This window comes from Acipenser ruthenus, chromosome 12 (assembly GCF_902713425.1).
Source record: "Acipenser ruthenus chromosome 12, fAciRut3.2 maternal haplotype, whole genome shotgun sequence".
Taxonomy (NCBI): Eukaryota; Metazoa; Chordata; class Actinopteri; order Acipenseriformes; family Acipenseridae; genus Acipenser; species Acipenser ruthenus.
The window spans coordinates 28,438,326-28,457,035 of record NC_081200.1 but is presented as its reverse complement, the minus strand read 5'-3'; the positions used below and the strand labels follow the sequence as shown (position 1 = coordinate 28,457,035).

General features: G+C 36.2%; 1 protein-coding gene across 1 annotated transcript in view; it reads right to left on the bottom strand.

Annotated features, from left to right (window-relative positions):
* LOC117416637 (parafibromin-like) overlaps positions 1-18,710 on the bottom strand; it is a 123,691-nt gene that overhangs the window by 10,665 nt on the left and 94,316 nt on the right. The window contains exons 12-13 of the mRNA XM_034027914.3: positions 17,657-17,692; positions 16,428-16,515 (exon numbers count right to left, since the gene is read on the bottom strand). Of these exons, the coding sequence (XP_033883805.2) occupies positions 16,428-16,515; positions 17,657-17,692 (124 nt within the window). The remainder of the gene's footprint in view (positions 1-16,427; positions 16,516-17,656; positions 17,693-18,710) is intronic.

Below are 18,710 nucleotides of genomic sequence, written 5' to 3'. Positions count from 1 at the left end.
CAGAATTAAAACAGTATCCAAAGTCAGTATTCAAAATTGCAGAATATAGTGCTCGATAAGACCCTAATGTCACAGTTCACGTGCAAATGAAGATGCACAAAAACAACCAAAGATCACAGATAAAAAATAAATAAAAAATACATCACAGTATATAGAACTGTTTAATGATTAACTTTTACATTACCCTAGCTTGTCTTGTTCACTTTGTTTTGGCTGCATTTTCATCAGGTGAAACTGGAGGAAGTGCTGTCTAACTGCACAATATAAGACAGACTGATTTGGCATTAGAGAGTTTTTACGGACAGTTTAGAGCCCATATTTCTGAAGGATGACAATTAGAATCCAACACTCCAACTTTATTAAAATCTACTACTTTTATGTTGTACACTTTGTAAGCTTGTCCCTTGATATGTCCTAGCATTGCAATAATGATGGCTAAGGCTGGGATTTTGTAAGGGAAATTGTGTGTGGAGTCACAGAGATTAAAATTCAAGTCTTTTTAAATACAATATACCTACAGAAATATTATTCTGTCTATAAAAGAAGAAAAAAAAATAAGAAAATGAATCTAAATATTTATTATGATTTTCACATCATCAATGGAACCAAAGTGACAAACTGATCACTTAAGTCTTTAATCCTGTATAAAAATAAATAAATAAATAAATAAAATTAAATAAATATTAAGTAAACTTCACAAAGTGTACAATTACAAACAAAATGGTTTCCGTCCCAGAATTACAAGGAAGCAAACACAAATATAGGTTTTTACATACCTTTAGAACATAATGATTAAAGTTCTCTTGTGTGCTTCTGCTGTGGTACTGTTGCAGTTATTCTTTTGTTTATTTATTTTATCACAGCTTGCTTTACGACTAATCCGCCGGTTCACTGCACAAAACAATAAACCTCCGCTTTCAAGAAATACATTTTTGGGGTGAAGCAATTTTATTATGTGCCGTTTAATAAAAAAAAATTAAAAAAGTAATATTTAGCATGTGTACTGTAGCAATTGTAACATTTTTTTTGGTATTATTCGAGAATATTAGTGCTGTAGTTTATGGGAAACAAAACAATTATGATAGGAGTGTGTGTGTGGGTGGGTGTCAAGGATACATACGACTATCCCTGCCTCACTTGTTTTAATACTGACATGTTATTTTTGTCTCAGGTGTCACAATTACATGTAAATATAATTTAAAATTGGCAACTTAAAACCACAAAATAATTTGAAGTTCAATCTCAAGATTATTTTTTGGTTTGGGGGAGGGGAGAGGATGAAAGTTATAATAATAATAGCAACAACAACAACAACAACAACAACAACAACAACAACAACATAGAGCAATGAGTATTTGGTGTTGCGTATTTATTGGATACTCCTTTTAGGAGTAGTCTGACAATTGAGATGAAATGCCCGAATCATTATGTCTCTGACAGCTCACCTAATGCCAGATAAATGCAATTAACTCACTGATTTCTTGTCGTTTTCAAATAACCAATACACCTACACAGCACTAAAGTTTACAGAACAGACCGCTGTTTCAGTACAACGCAGCTACTATACAAGTTGCTTCATCAAATATGTATGCATGCCAAGCTTTAATGGGATCATAAACCACACACTGCTGTTAAATTGACTTTTTTTGCACAGATTAATTATGCCAATTCCCTGAAAGAAGAAAACATCACACCAACAGTGGGCCTGCAAGATTCACTGTGGCTTCATCTACTCGGCTCACAGTTACCCACAGAAATTCCTGGGCAAAATAAAATGTGAAACTTCGCTCTCAAGACATGAATGGGATCTAGGCACACATGCTTTAAAAAGGTCAAGCAACCAATAGTCACAAATAGCATTTATGTGCAGTATCAAAAAGTTTGCTTTTGCAGTCTAAAAAATAGTGGTTTGGTGAAGAAACATTTTTTATATGAAAGTATGAAACCATATAACTAAATATTGCCAAGAGAAAACATTTTAAATCTGGAGAAGAGCTGTTAATATTTTAGAAAATGTAGTTCTCCTGAGTGAAAAGGCACAATTACCAGAGCAAATTTGCCACACACAACAATCTCAGATAACGCCTTGTCATTCTTTTGTAAATGTCATCTGTCTCACACTGTAGAGACAAATTGCTTAGGATAGTGTAATAGATGTGTCTCCTTTGTTCTAATGCATCAAAACACAACACCTTCCTGGATACCAGTGTCACTCCTGGTAGGTAGTTCAATTTGAAAGGTGTATTTCCCTGACTGCCTGCACCTCCCAGATCTCTGGTGGCTGACAGACACGATTCATCTCTGCCGGTACCACAGGAAAGAGGTCACATTCGGAGAATCTGCACAGGTGATGCTTCACAAAATTTCGCTGCAGTCATTTTTCTTCTTTCATGATCCTCAAATCAGGATACTTTTTTTTTTTTTTTAAACGTACAACCACTAAACAAGCCTTCTTAATATCCCAGTCCAGAATCATTGTTTTGGGTATCTCTATTGGTGATAAATAAAGCATAAAGTATGTATTTGAGGTGAGGGTCTTACTACAGTTTAATTGAATGACTTCTCATATACGACTACTTTAAAAATGCTTTACTTCAATGTTAAATCTTACAAGAGACTTTGCAAGAATTAACACAGAAATTAAACCCATTCAATTTGATTACGGGGCCATTCAACTGGGATCTATGGTTCAAACCATATAGTATTTCAGATTGGAATAAATCTCTCTGGGGAAAAAAAACAGGAAGAAGTCAGGCCACTAAATGAGAACAGAACTGGGACAAATACAAGCTCTTGTTGAACATAGTTTTTATTGGTGGTGAGGTGGAACAAACAATCAACCAATTAATAATTATGAATTACATTTTGCTAGATCCTGTCTGTGCTCCGATTAAAACTGGTTTATGCCCACCTTAACTTAAAATAAAAAGCATTATGTCATTTGGAATTTAATTTTCTAATCACAATGCTTGGGAAGCTGTAATATTGGCTTGGAATTTAACAAGTTTAAATAAGGAAAAATAAAATGGTATAAACAATATCCAATTTAAAAACAACAAACTTCCATAATGGAAAAAAAACAAAGGGTAAATTTGACAAAAAATAATTATTCAGTATTTTTTTTTTTTTTTTTTTTTAACTAAACTCGGTCAGCCTGTTAACACGAGCTAAATATAAGGCTTGTCTGTGTCCTGTAATTAAAGCTTTTTTTAAACCCTCTATGCTATGTGCTTCATAATTTATATAACATATACGATCAATATGCGATTATATCTATATCTATACATCTCTCTCTCTCTATATATATATATAAAATGTAAAAGAAATTGACCTTTTTATTTTATGTTAGACTTAGAAACTAATTTCCTAGTGTGTGAGTTGTTTGAATGTGTATTATGTTATTAAACTGTACTTTTGAAATCATGAATTTGTTTTCTACAAACAAGTAGTCAGCTCCCTGACTTTTAGGGAATCCTTCGGAATCATATTATACATCAATTCAAATCATGTGATGAATACAATCCACATATGGACTGTATCGGGGGGTTCCCCAAATATAAACCAATCAGATGTATTAGTATTTTTTTTATTTTATCGTGTCACTGCCAAAAATACGCTGATCTGCCTGACTATCACACAAGCAAATCTTATTGAATGCGTCACCTTTTGCTAAAGATATTAATTTAAAATAAATTACTCAGTAACCCCCACCCCACCCCCACTGCAATTTGTAAATGAGAGAACTGTCAGCATTATTTTGTATCATTTCAAATGTACGCAATAATAACACAAACTGAGAAATAATGTCGGGAATTTGTTAATCTTTTAATTCTTTATTCAGTAATTATTTTCTCCCATTTTAAAAGTGGGCTTTGATTGGCTGATTTTGCGCCAGTAGTCTTCTCAAGTCTCCACTGAATGTGGAATTGTCTTTTTTTTCTTAAGAGCGTACATACATACAGTATACACACACATACTTTTATTGTTGGTTTTGTGAATTGCATATGTGGAATAGGGCCAAGGTTCATTGATTATTTATTTATTTATTTTTAAGAGCTTAACTCAGTAGAATATACTCGCTAGAGTAGCGAGCGAGTAAAAGAAAATGTTTGGAAAATCATCTAGTGAGTAGATTTCTTGCGAACAACCTGAAAATGTAGCGACACATGCAAATTAGGCTATGACATCACGAAACATCACAGGGAATTCCCTTTGACGCGCTAGAATTTGCAGTGGATGGAAAACCATTTTTTCGCCCTTATGTCGCTACTATTTTTGTAGCAATTTTACTCGCTATAAACTCGCTTGATAAATGGATGGAAAACACACTAATTACAGGACGATATTAACGGATCAGAAGGGGTATTTTTATTGAAGTACTGTAATGATAGCTAGCACAGACGCACACATTTACTTATTTAGCTAAGTTCACTTTTGACTTGTTTTTATAATGCTCACTACATATAATTATTAACTAATGGTCACTGCAAATAAGCCGTAAATTCAAGACAAAGGAAATAACTGGTGGTAAAATAAACAGGATCAGCTGGCATGCACGTGTGTTCAGTCAATATTGCAAGGGCAGGGCTCTATGCTAACTTTCTGTCTTAGGCACGGCACACATTATCGGAAGCAGTGTTTTTCACAGACAATTGTTGACAGCACAAGTTTATAAAGAACTTGTTTATGCAACACAAAGAATGGTTCTGAGAAATAAAACTAGGTTCCCGGTGCTTAGCTTAGGAACTAAAAGATAAATGACACTGCACATCTTTTAAACAGTTTAGGACAAGCATCAGGGTGTTAGCTTAATGTTTATTGCTCAATTAGTATTTAAAAGGAGTGGTATCTGGACATCACCGTACTACTTTGGGAATTCTGATGCAAAGGATGAAACCTTCAGCCCCACCTTGAGAAAGAGTGTCTGGTGTACAAGTAGATCAATCGATTGCTGTTACCGTAAGCTAGATGACCAATATAACATCATATATTTGCTATAATTGCTTGTTATGTTACTATGCAATAATGGAGTATTGTTTAATAAACCGCTTAATTCAATATATTCTGATTAATACTTGTCATTACCTGTATTATTGTAACACATATATACATAGGATAAAGAACTAATTGTTATTAGTCACCTCTCACATATCCGACCCTATAACATTGACACGTAACATACTTTTAAATCTAGTACATATTGTAGCGGTAGGTAAAATTCCATTAACGACCCAACAGCAAAATTAAATCAAAATGTTACCCATTCACAGAACTGTGATAAACGCAAAAGGCAATGCAATTTAGCAAAAGAATAAACAACAAGTTTCCAGAATTAACAGTATCCAAAGTCAGTATTCAAAATTGCAGAATATAGTGCTTGATAAAGGTCCTAATGTCACAGTTCACTTGCAAATGCACAAAAGCATCTAAAGATCACAGATTAAAAATAAATAAAGAAAGAAAGAAAAAAATTACAACCACAGTATCTAAAACTGTTTAATAATGAACTGTTTTATATTGCAGTAGCTGGTCTCGTTCGCTTTGTTTTTGTTGCATTTGTCAGGTGAATCTGGAGGAAGCGCAGTGTAATTGCACAATAAAGACAGACTGACTTGCGCATGCAAGAAAAAAAAACGTGGGCTGTGATGGATAATCAAATAAATTGTAACTGGAGAGATGGGCTTTGTATCAGAAAACTGGTGACTGAGTTGGAAATCGCGTATGACGGGTAAGTGCTTTCACTTGTTACATTATATATGTATATATATATATATATATATATATATATATATATATATATATATATATATATATATATAATAGGAATTAATTTGTTTCTTAATACAAGGATGGTAAAAAGCACAACTGATCATTGTTTGTTCTGTACCAAGCCTGCCATCAGCATCCAGTGTATTCCATACTATTACTAGCCAGCTGTAGGACAGTTTAGGCTTCCTTTGCTGAGACACCCTGGACCAAGCCTTTAATCCATTCTCCCTTGTGCTTACTATTATCACAACTGGATGTGGAAGTTTCACCATGACAATTTGCTCACTGCAAGGCTTGTGTGTATAAAAAGGCTTTATGCAGACTTTAGTTGTACATATATTTCAGTTCTATATTGCTACCTTGTCTTAAGGTGCCTGCAAGCTATCCTGACAAAGTGGTTATGATGTCAATCATTCACATGCCAACAGAAGTGTAACAAATAAGAACATAAGAAAATAAGAAAGTTTACAAACGAGAGGAGGCCATTCAGCCCATCTTGCTTGTTTGGTTGTTAGTAGCTTATTGATCCCAGAATCTCATCAAGCAGCTTCTTGAAGGATCCCAGGGTGTCAGCTTCAACAACATCAAATGAAATAAATACAGAAATTTAAATGTATGAATAAAAAAAAAAATAGGCACATGTAAGACAAAATCGGTATTCTATAGTAATTTTATTAAATGTGACTTCTTAAATGACCATTTGTATCACAAAGTATTTGCTGACATTTTCCCCATAACATTCTGTCTTACAGGACCAAGCATTTTTAAGTGGGAAGCTCCCTCAGGACCATCCGTTTTTTGGCTGTAGTTGACTCTCTTCCTATAAAAAAAAATAACTAAAAATCTATTTTTTTACAGTAGCATCTTGGAAATCGTGTACTTTTTTTCCAGAACACTGGGGGACATTATAAAGTACTTAAGAAACCATATAGCCCCCCCCCCCCCAAACACAATATACAGGTAGTAGACAAAAAAATTGAAACACTGTGTGTTTTGACCCACGTGGGGTGGTGACTGTGGGCCAGCTGAGCCTGCACCCGACCCCTCCAATGCTACAGGAGGTAGAGGACTGGATGAAGACGATCAACCATACAGGTGTGCTGCTGGCATTGGGGCGCATTGAGGCTCAGTTGGCAGATATTAGCTCTAGATATTGTGGCCAGGATACAGGCGTCGCTGGCTGGCAATACCGGTCAACTCAAAGTAGCTAACGCCCGCGCTTGCGGCTGGGGTATTCTGTGTGGTTTAACAGAAGAATCAGCTGGTGTAGACTGGGCTGATTGGTGGAATATGGCAGGACATGCGTCTTCAATATCATCTGTGCTTACATTATCAATTTCTGTACTTTTATTGTGTTATTTGAAATGTGTGATGAAGAAGCAAAGACGCCTCCTCCAGGGACTGAAAACTGAATCCATCTGTTCTCGTGTCCGATTGATGGGACTGGCAACCCGCTACGAGTCACTCCCCCTGGATGAGATGACAGTGTAAAGACATGTGCTAGTAACCTCTGTCTTGGCACTTGGACCATCTCGGCCCGGATTGTTTGAAGGTCCAAAGGAGGGACTGAAGAGGCAGCAAATATGTGATGTGATATCTAAAGGGTTAAAAACGACTGTGTGATGTTGTGCGTGCTGTGCGTTATCGTGTTGTGTTCTGAGCATAGCACGTTCTAGTGAGAACTGCTCGAGATGTGTTTCTCAAGAGATAGTTAGGACGCTGTTATGTCTAGTTTGAGGCAAAGCTGCTGAATTAAAAACAACCCCTTATAAGGGAATCTTCATCTTTGAGAAAGTTCTATAAATCATGCTGACGTGTTAATTTGCCTATTTGTTGCTATGTTAATCCTGTATAAATATTGTGCTACCTTGTCAATGATCAAGAGAGTGTGTTCCTGTAACTGCTGCTGCTCTTCCCTTGCGCATTGTATTAAAGCTTCTTGAACTGCTATCGAGTGGAGTCATCAGTCATTTCATATTAGACGTGATTTTACCGACTACAATTGACTGCAAATTTCAACCTGGGGCGCGAGCAGCCAGTTTCATCAAAAACGGTCTGCCGAGAACTCCACAGAGTGGGATACCATAGTGGCCCAATGCCCTATTAAGTGACTTTACATTGGTGTTTCCATTTTTTGTCCACTATCTATTTTTTATATATATATAAATAATCTTTTTTTTTTTTTTAAGTTAAGTATTTTGTATTATGTATTCTGCTTAGAGATATATGTATAAAACGCATTATTCTATCTACCAAGGGACCATACAATACTTCCTGAAAGTTTTGATGAAAAATATTGATGTTTGGGCAAATTACAAGACATTGATTCACCCAAGTGCTTGTAATGACATAATAAATGTTTCTTCTCAGGTTCTTTATAAGTAATAATGGACATTACTCTCTATTTATTTTCTCAAATGTGTACAGACCGGGATGTTGACAGTGTGTGTTTGTTATCTTTTCCATTTTTTTTTTACTTTATTTTTATTTGGGGTCCAGGGAAGGGTGTTATAGCGAGGGTGTACTGTAATAGTTAGCAGTTGCTATATTTCAATGAATAAACGGATGCAGTGTGGAATGTGGTCATAGAAGTTCAAACTCTGAAAAGGCGTTTCCTCCATTTATGGTTAATGTACCACATGTGATAGTGAACATGGTTGCCTATTACCAATTTTGATGACCCTTTACCTAATCTTTCTCCCAGAGGGGAATAAACTAGACAAAAAAAAAAAGAACCAAATTAAAAATAAAAACACATAAGCTATTGACAAAGTATTGAGTCTCTCAGTCCACTTGAGCCTTTTGGATCTGTAAGTCTTTGTGTGGAGTTGCAGTCTGGCTATTGTGGTGCAATATATTCATATTAAACTAAAAAGTAAAATAAAATAAACACCACATAGTAAAGATCAGAATATGTTTTGTCATGTCAGGCAGATAATGAAGCTGCTGTCATTGCAGTTTGTCTAGACAAGAGTCTAGATTCAAAAGAATGCAAGGACATTCTATATTTAAATAGCCAATTCTTAAGTTTCTTTTAAGACACCTAACTATACGAGTAGCTTTGAAAAGAAGGAAACAATTGTTTTCTCCTCATTTAATAAAATACTTCATGCTGACTTCACAGTTTAAACCCCCACCAATTATAAATTGCACGGACTGCCCAGGGAAACAGCCTGGTTGCTTATCCATGGAGGCTTCTGAAGGCAAATGCAGTGTTTTGCATGTCAAATTAGGGATCTGGCTGTTATAAAAACACATTAAGCTTTTCAAGCATACAAAATCTGCACACGATATGTTCAAAAACACCTTCAACATCTGACATTAAAAGCTGTTGAGCAGCACACAAAACCTCTGACCACCAAGCTCAGGGTTTTACGATAAGTACAATGGTTAGGCTTCCATAAAACCACTAGGAAGCTATTTTCTGTGATTTTGTGCAGTCAGTTTTACAAAACATGGCAGGGCCAAGTCCTTCCATCAACTTTTTATACCAAATGTGAAAAACATATTTAAAGAGGCCATCTTCAATGGTATCCATGAATATTTTCTCAGAAAGTAATGCTTGTACCACCTGGAATGCCATCATATTCAATACAATTTCATTTAAAATTCCCTTATGGAGGTGATACACAGAAATCATGTACTTTATTTATAGTTGGCTTCTGAAATAGCTAGTCATTACTTGCTGTGCTTTTTGAACCGGGTCAATTTCAATATATTTAAATTGTTCATTCTTATCTTTAAGTGTGCAACCAAGCTCCACTCAATTTAATTTTAAAGCCCTTTGAGTGCCACTTCACACAGCTAGTGTGCTTGAACAGATACATGTGAATATTTTAGTGAACTACAGTAAAAAAAAAGTCAGTTACAGTCATTTTAATAGAAACTGTTATTGCAGGTGGTGCATTGCGATTATGAAATAATTTTTAAATATCAAAATACCATAATTATTTTTCCTACAGGATTAACTTTACTGTATCTTGCCTTGGGAATTGAACCAGGTGGCCAAGAAATGGGAAATTAGCTTCCATCCCTCTACCCAGACAGCAGCTGTTGAATGACAAAGTTTCTGGAAGACCCTAAATTAACTTATGTTGTTTGTTAGAAATGCAAGTTTAAATGGCTTAAACCCCCACCCCCAATAAAATACTGTTAGTATTGACTAAAAAGGTTTAATTGACATGCCTGCTTACCTCTCAGCAAAGCAGGTCCAAGCAATATTTAAGTGACACAACATGCTCATTATAAGAGTAATTTTCAAGGATTCAAGAAACTTTTACATCGTTCACCACATTCTATAGTTTAACATTTAAAAAGTACCATAGACAACAGCACTAAAACTTATAATACTGTAACAGCGGGTCAGTTTAGACTGCTTGGGACTGGGCGCTGGGAGGGGAGTGGGAGTGTTAGTGTTAGGTATTGGTGTGTGTGTGTGTGTGTGTATGTGCTGTCCTGTCTTCCCCGTCGTTTGTGTGTGTCACCCTGCGTGAGTCTGAGTGGAAGTGTGTGTTTCGTGTCTAGGCAGTGCTAACGTGCTGCCTAGGGTGTCACTTACACAGTGCAGCTGTATGAGAGGGGTCTGTGTTAGCTGCACTGTGATTTGTGTTCGGTTCCGCCAGTCAGCTGCTTGCGCGGCACTGAGAGTCTGAGTGATTGGTCATTGTTAGGGATCTACCTAAATTGCGATTTCGCGGAAATCGTGAAATTGAGGGGTCACCGCGAAATTCACCTCTTAGGGGCCAATGCATACAAACAAGCAGGGAGAGGTAAAAAAAAAAGAAAAAAACAAAAAGAAACCTTGTTTAAATGAACTACTGCACACCGCAAGTTACGCAAACTACGTATCTTCCTTCTGTAGATAGCCCTTTTTTATTCTTTCGCCTTCCCGTGTGCATTGCACTTAAGCAAAAAACAAACAAAAAACATCCACAAATAATATTTACAAAAGTGGTTCTTGTTTACTATTCAAATGACAATGTTTTAAATCAGCCTATAAGTGAGTATTTACTGCTTTTATGTGGTCTGTACTGTGCAGTAGGGGGTGGGACAAAGTTGGTGCTGCATTGTTTTGATTTAGGTTGCAAAAATCTAGTTTTCAGCATTGGAGGTATGTAAGCCAGGTCAAATGAGGATTCAGGGATAATATAGTACTTCCAAGCTGGTCTAAACAAAAGGCTCTAATCTTAGATATACAAGTGAGTCATAGGACGAGTCAGTTTTTTTATTTTTTTTTTATATAAAAAAACATCCTGGGATCCCAATTAAAAGTGGCCTAAAGCCAAGTGCTGTTTCTTTTCTCTGTAACTAACATTACACTGCAAATACAACTTCAAAAAGATGTGTGCGCATCCCATCACTGAAGTGATTAAAGAAAAATCACAGTTCACAAAACTTACATTTTCACCCACAGAAACCACCATTAAAGTATTAAGATAATTAAGCAGTTGACTCGAAATAAAATGCAAAAAAAAAATGTAGCAGTTTTATTTCCCTGAACTTGTACTTTTGAAAAAGGTCTAAGATTTCCCCAAATTACTAAATGCGACTTTGTTTACCTGTGTGACCAAACCCAACCCGCATACTTCTCCTTCAATGTATTTCTCACCTAATCTAAATTATCGGCCTTTAAAACCAGAGTTCCTTTGTACACATACCGTATGCTGTATAAATTGTGTGTAGATTACTTCATTTTCTAGAACTAGCCTTCAGGGTACATTTAATATATCCTGTTCTATCTCCCATTTTATGCGTCCAGTGAGAACTGACTTTTGCGTATCAAGGCTGCATTTCGGAGATTTATGGACTCAATAAAATGCTATGATGGCAATTGCTCCTCAGAAATATATATGTGGGAAACGTTGCACCTAGGAATTCAAAGGGGTAATTTTGCTTTTAGGTTCATTTAATCTCCTGAAACATTCATACCATAAAAAAAATGCTTGCACAGTAGTGTGCTGTCTAGCAATTATTTGTTTCTCTTTTTGTTTTATTTCTCCAGTAGAACAAGATATATTTTTCTTTCATAAAAAAAAATGTCATCTTCATTACAAGAGGGTTGAATACCAAAGGTCAAATGTATTTTTGGACCTCATTAAGGTGCAGAATAGCAGTTCAAGGTCAGGCACAGTAATGGGACTGAACAATGTACAATTCCTTTGTCATCCCTCAATTATCCTAAATCACAAAGCTCTATAAAATGCACAATGTTCTACTGCAGTGTATAATCATGACAGTATTATTCTAATAAATGTTGCTTAAACCCTGTACATAAAAATTAAACACCTCTCTGAAAGGGTTTGTCTGAAGTAGGGCCTAAAGGTTTTTATTGTTTCATAGAAAGCCATTACCCTAAAATATGTTTTATTTTCTATAATAATTTAATTCCAAAATATCAGGTCATATCATATCAATACCATTGAGAACACTGCTCCATTCCATTTTGGTTCACTGTAATTTGTAGGTACATTTCAGAAATTGAGATGCCAATAGATCACACCGTAGTCCAGTGGTACTCAACTCTGGCCCTCGAGATTTATTCCAACCAGGTCTTAAATTAGTTAATTGCCTCTTAGCAGCTTCAATTAAATACATTTAAACCTGCTTGGAGTAAAAATCTGGACTGGATTTGATCTCGAGAGCCAGAGTTGAGTACCACTACCATAGTGTATACCATCTGAAGGCAATATTGGATAGTATTTTGTCTTCAAGATCTGGAAGTCAAAGCACAATTGGAACAGTCAATCTCATGTTTCATTTAATGTAGTCAAGCTAATTGTAGGGCTGTTTCATCAGACCTAAAAGAAAAAAAATCAGTTTTTTTCAGATTGAGCTTTAGCTAGGTTTAATACAGAAAAAGGACTAAACTTGCTTTGCCAATACATCAGAGCTGCATAGGCCTCTCATATTTCCCACTTCTGAAATCAATAGGTTTACATGGGCTAAACTATTTCTTCCAGGAATACTCTGTACATTACTACCAAAAATGCATCTTGGAGACAAATCCATTAAGACACCAAGCTGTTCAACATGATAACACCTAGTAATCAATGTGAAATAGCAGATACCACCCCCCCCCCTCCCCCTCCATTTGCCACTTCTGTTGCTCAAATACAGAGTTTTAATCATTAGCCAAAAGTGACAGAAGGAAAATTAAAATGTTATTTTCTAAAAATAGTACTCTTTAAATTAGGAGTCTCTGACCTGGTTGCTGGCAGTGCCTGCGCTGGTATCAATACTCCCCCTCCTCTGATCTCTCTATCTCTGTTCCTCTGGAATCTACCACACTCTCTCCCTCTTCCTCAGCTAAAAACCTTGGAGTCACCCTGGACCCCTGCCTCTCTTATTCCCAGCACATCTCCACTCTGGCACGCACTTGCAGATTCTTCCTGAGCAACATCCGAAGAATCCGACCCTTCCTCACCAACTATGCTACCCAGCTCCTGGTCCAGGCCCTGGTACTCTCCCGCCTAGACTACTGCAACTCCCTCCTGGCTGGCCTCCCTGCGTCCGCCACCCGTCCGCTCCAGCTCATCCAGAACTCTGCTGCTCGCCTGGTGTTCTCTCTACCTCGCTTCGCCCACGCTACTCCACTACTCCGCTCGCTCCACTGGCTCCCGATCACCGCTCGCATCCAGTTCAAGACTCTTGTACTAGCCTACAGATGCCTTGATCAGACTGCACCCAGCTACCTCCAGACCCTCATCTCTCCCTACACCCCCACTCGATCTCTCCGCTCCGCCTGCACTAGAAGACTGGCTCTACCTCCGCTACGCTCCCCTGCCTCCCGAGCCCGCTCCTTCTCCACCCTTGCTCCGCAGTGGTGGAACGACCTTCCTACAGATGTCAGGACTGCCCAGTCCCTGACCACATTCCGGCGCCTCCTTAAGACTCACCTCTTCAAACAGCACCTGTAGAACTCCTCTGTTGTATCCTGGGACACTATCACCCTTCATTTAAATATGCTTTATTTTGCTCTTATCTGCCCCCTATTTTACTGCATTTAATCCTGTACCTCAGAATATTGTAATCTCCCAAGTGTTTAATCTGTAGTATTTTGTACTTAATCATATCCTGATGTAACTATCACTACTTAATCATATCCTGATGTAACTTTCACTATTATCTGCTGTATTATTGAATTGTGGTTTGTCACACTTGAGAATTATTGTATTTCTTGTTCTTATTGTATGACTTATATTGTAACACTTGAATGTATTTGTATTTGCTTGCGATTGTAAGTCGCCCTGGATAAGGGCGTCTGCTAAGAAATAAATAATAATAATAATAATAATAATACATCCCAGCTATCACTATTCAACTCTAACATCTATTACAAGTGCAACTCATGAACAAGAACTAACATCACCATGTGATATGGTTAATTGTTGAACAACCACCACAAATTCTAATAGCCGGTTGCCAAAATCCTGTTAAAAAAAAAAAAAATGGAACGGTGCATTTTTGATAAATTGATAAATCGTTAGATTTATGTTAATGTGTTGAAATATACAAACTTCACATTGATAAGCTTACACATAAAAATAAAAACATGTTTAGGTGATTAAGTCAAATGAACCAATCACAGGCCACTTTGTTAATTCAACTGCGCAGTCCGCACATCAAAATAGTAGACACACTTTTTTGTAGTTGTGTGATCCCATTGAAGTGCATTGAAACTATTGTATTGCTTAAGTATTGTCTTTAGCGCAGTTTAGTATAATAGACAGATTATTACAGGCTATTTGTGCGCCAGCACGAAGTGGTAGCCAACCAAACAGCCTCTCTACCGAAGAGCTGGGAGGGACTCTATCTGTGGGAGTCGTGCGAGGAGAGGCTGTTCGAGAAAATCCGAATCTAGCAGCGCTCTGGAAGACACCAACTACTAGACAGGTCTACTAGATGCACTAGGGCCTTTGCAATGTATTACAGGCTGTGACAGTTTAAGTGCTTTTGCAGGCAAAGGAAAAAAAAAAAAAAGGCCTACAAAATAATGGAAGAGGTCCTATCAGTTTGCCAAGCAATGCAAGCTTTTGGAGAGAACTTTGAACTTCATTTGGGAAACTTGCCACCCCTCAAGGAATTTGTTTGTTTGTTGTACAACCAGAGTGGACAAGATTTAAACCTTGCCAGGTACAATACCTTTTGCCAGCACTTTAAAAAAGGTTACTGCACTCCCCCCCAAACGAGGACGCATTACTGTTACACCTGAAACGTGGAAACTATCAGGCAGCAATTTACCGCCGGAGCCATCTCCCACAAATTAAAGCTCCACCCACTCCTGGCTATGGTTGGAAGGTGAGGAACTGAACAGCCACTGGATGAAAAGAAAGCCAGCTTGCGAGGATATTTTAGAAATAGTCCACTGTGGATGTAAAAAATCAGCATGTGATGGCAAGAGCAGGTGTTCTTGTAGGAGACTGAATCTTCCATGCACAGACCTGTGTGGTTGCACAAACTATACAAATTTACCAACACAGAAAAAGCAGTGGCAGAGAGTGATGAAGATTAATATGGCATGTTTTTTTTTTTTCTTTAAAAATCGTCAATTATTTTTTCCCCCATTTTTATACCCAGTTTGGAATCTGCAATTATTATTCAACCGTTCACACTGCAACCCCCACAGTAACTATATATGAGTTTGCAAATTGAAAACTATTGTAAATTATTACAAACAGGGTGATTTTCAAAGCAGGTAAAATAAGAGTCGCAAAGTGATTTTGCAAGTAAAATTTCTGTAACCAAAATCACTATATTTTTACATTTAAAGGTTGAACAAGTTGATACACGACTCATTCTATATAAGCTCATTGAAACCTATAGGCTCAGTGACCCAAATCTGCTTTTAAAAATCACTTTGTGACCTGGTTCTTATTTTGCACCTTTTGAAAATCAGCCTGAAATGTGTCAAAATCTGATCCCTTGTCCTAATTAATGTGCAACTTTTTTAAAACCAAAATAGGTAAAAAATTATTTTAGGTACCTCAACAGAAAAAAAACAAAAAACAAAACAGTAACAAAATTGTATGCACCTGATTTATTTAAAAAGTGCAATTTCTAGTCCCTTTTTGAGATTTTGGGAACCGCCTACAGGATCCAGTCAATGTATTTGTAAACAAATTATTGTATATCTTTTCATGTTGACAAATGACTGACATATGAGCAGACCATTATTTTTCCAATTTATTTGTTTCCTTTTGTAATGGCATCTATCAAGTCGTAAATGTGTTTGCCATTAACGTTTTGTTTTTATATGTACTATAATGAATCCTACTAAATAGGATAGAGTAACCTTTGCATTTGGCAGCAGGACACTTCCACTCATTAGGAACATGTTGCAACTGGCTTGTTATACAACTGTTCTCCTTATGTGAAAGGTTTTAGAATAACACACACTGCAGGAGGAACCATGGGTCAGCTGTCCCCAGACTATGAACAGCGGGGTTTATAAAACAGCTGCTAAAATCAATTGAATAAATTCATAGTGTGATGTAATCTAGTTTCCATTCTAATCTCTGACAATAAAGCTTTCCACATCATATAAGAATTAACAAAAATATTATGTATGATACAATAAAATGTGTGATTGTGCGATAAATTGAAAAACTGAAATACCATAAAGGTGACAGAAACCCTTACACCATTGCTTATCAACTTACTTTAAATCCTGCAAAAGATCCTTTGCATTTAGCATGGTAATTAATGACGTAGTGGCAGCAGGGATGATGACGATAGGGGTTCGAGAGCCTAAAAGAGTGAAAGCAGTTTTACATATTAGGGGAATCTCCTCATTTTATAAATGTCCCTGTGTAGGTTTCCACACAGGCAGTTCTTACTTGCTGAATAAAATCTGAATTTACACTTCTCTTATTATTTGGTTGGAACAGTCATGAGACCAAAAGCTGTCAACTCTATCACATAACTTTTCCACTGTGATTGGAATGTTAAACACTTAATGAATAAAACCAATAAAACTCAAACACAACTGTTATTAAAACAGTATAATGTATACACTCTGCCTTCTATGGCTTCTAAGATGTGACCGTAAAATACTTAATACTACTAATAATACTAACATAATTAAATAAAAGACCAATAAGCCTTTGGGTACATCCTGCCTGGCCTAATCTTTCATGAATGTTGATTTTGTGAATCGTTTGTGATCACTACCATTTGCCTTTGGTTCTAGACTTCTGAAACTCACTTCTGGATTAGTGTGCGATAAGAAATACTGCTAAATTATAAATCAAATATTTTTCATGATAGAATATATATTGAAATGGGAATCAATTTGTAACTAAATTGTGTGTTTTCCATGAAGTATTATTATTATTATCATTATTATTATTATTATTATTATTATTATTATTATTAATATTATTTTTTACATGGATTCTTAAAAAGATTAAATTGATTAACAGACATTAGTGCTTGGACGAACATAGCATTTTCATGTTCAGATAAGTGTTCAAGATTATGTATTAAAATACTTTTTCATTTGCAAAACGTTAAAGCCATTATATGTAACACTGTATTAAAGTATACGTTGTGAAGGCCTTACATTTCCCTAGCGAATTAACTATAAAAAGCAAAGGATGCCATACAATAGTTACAGTTCAAATTAATCTTGTATATATCAGGTAAAGACAGTACATAAAAGTACGCCTTGTCGTATCTTCACAATAAACAAAGTGGCCATACAAATCTTGCTAATTTAGAAACTGTAGTGCAGATTCTGGCAATGTGGTAAATTGGTGCAAGGCAAAACCCTTAAGTGATACGTATTTCTCGTTTCTATCAATTGTGTAATTCCTGGCAGACACAGACAATAATAGGCAAACCACTTCACCAAATGGTAGGTTCAGCAATGTTCAGATGAATGTCTTACCCTTCTTTTGGTTTGGAGGAGGTCTGGCCTGAGACACTGTCAAGACAAAACACAAGCACAATGTTAATAGATAAGAAGTTAATTTAAGTTAATCCAGAAAATAACTTGCTATTTACATTAACCAATAGAGCTGGACTACAGCCCCACAAAATGAGGCAAAGAATACCAACATTCTGCTTTCCATCTGTCTGTCCTTCAAACTTGGTATCTCAGAAAGGCCTTGCTGGTCATTGTCAGATCAATTACGTGACACCGTGTAGAAGGATTCTGGAAAATATTTGTCCTATTACCTAGTCAAGGTCACAGAACACCAGGACAATCCTCAGTTTTGAATACTCTCACCATAGGAGTGGAACTTTGATACAACATGGATAAACCTTGTAATATTAAAAATCTTGGTTGTGAAATGTAAAGAGATCATAACAATCAAAAATAAGATCTGAACCAACTAAATGCTGAACAAACACAAAGTTAAGCAAGAACTTTATATTTCATTCTAAAGAATATCTGTTAATACAAAGTGGGTCATGTTCACAATTAAAACAAAAGCAGGTTATTTGTGTGTACAGAGCCAGCATCTTTGAGGTAATGACATCATATTTTAGTAATAAACAAGTGTTTTTTTATTTTTATTTTTTATTTTGATATAACAGATTTGAATGTTGTTGGTATGCTACATCTTCCAAAAACAATTTTTATGTGAGTGCTTAGAAGATAAAATCCATCTATACAATCCACTTATTAAAATGAGCAATGACCAACTGTTAACTTCCAATACATAGACCTTAAAAAACTCAGGGATACATGACAAACTATTCACAGCTTGCATTACCATGGTTTATTACTCATTCAGAAGACATGTCAAATCTGATTTAGAGATATTTAGGAGTTTGCTGTTGTAAGCACTTCTAAGTGATTTTAGCATTTTACAAAATAATATTCCAAAGGCTGATCCCTTGTGTATTAAATAGGATGCTCACTGTCAGGGAGAAGTGAGAGGTATATTTCCTAAAGTAATATGTTACATTTGATAAAATCCCTTAAATTTCAAGGC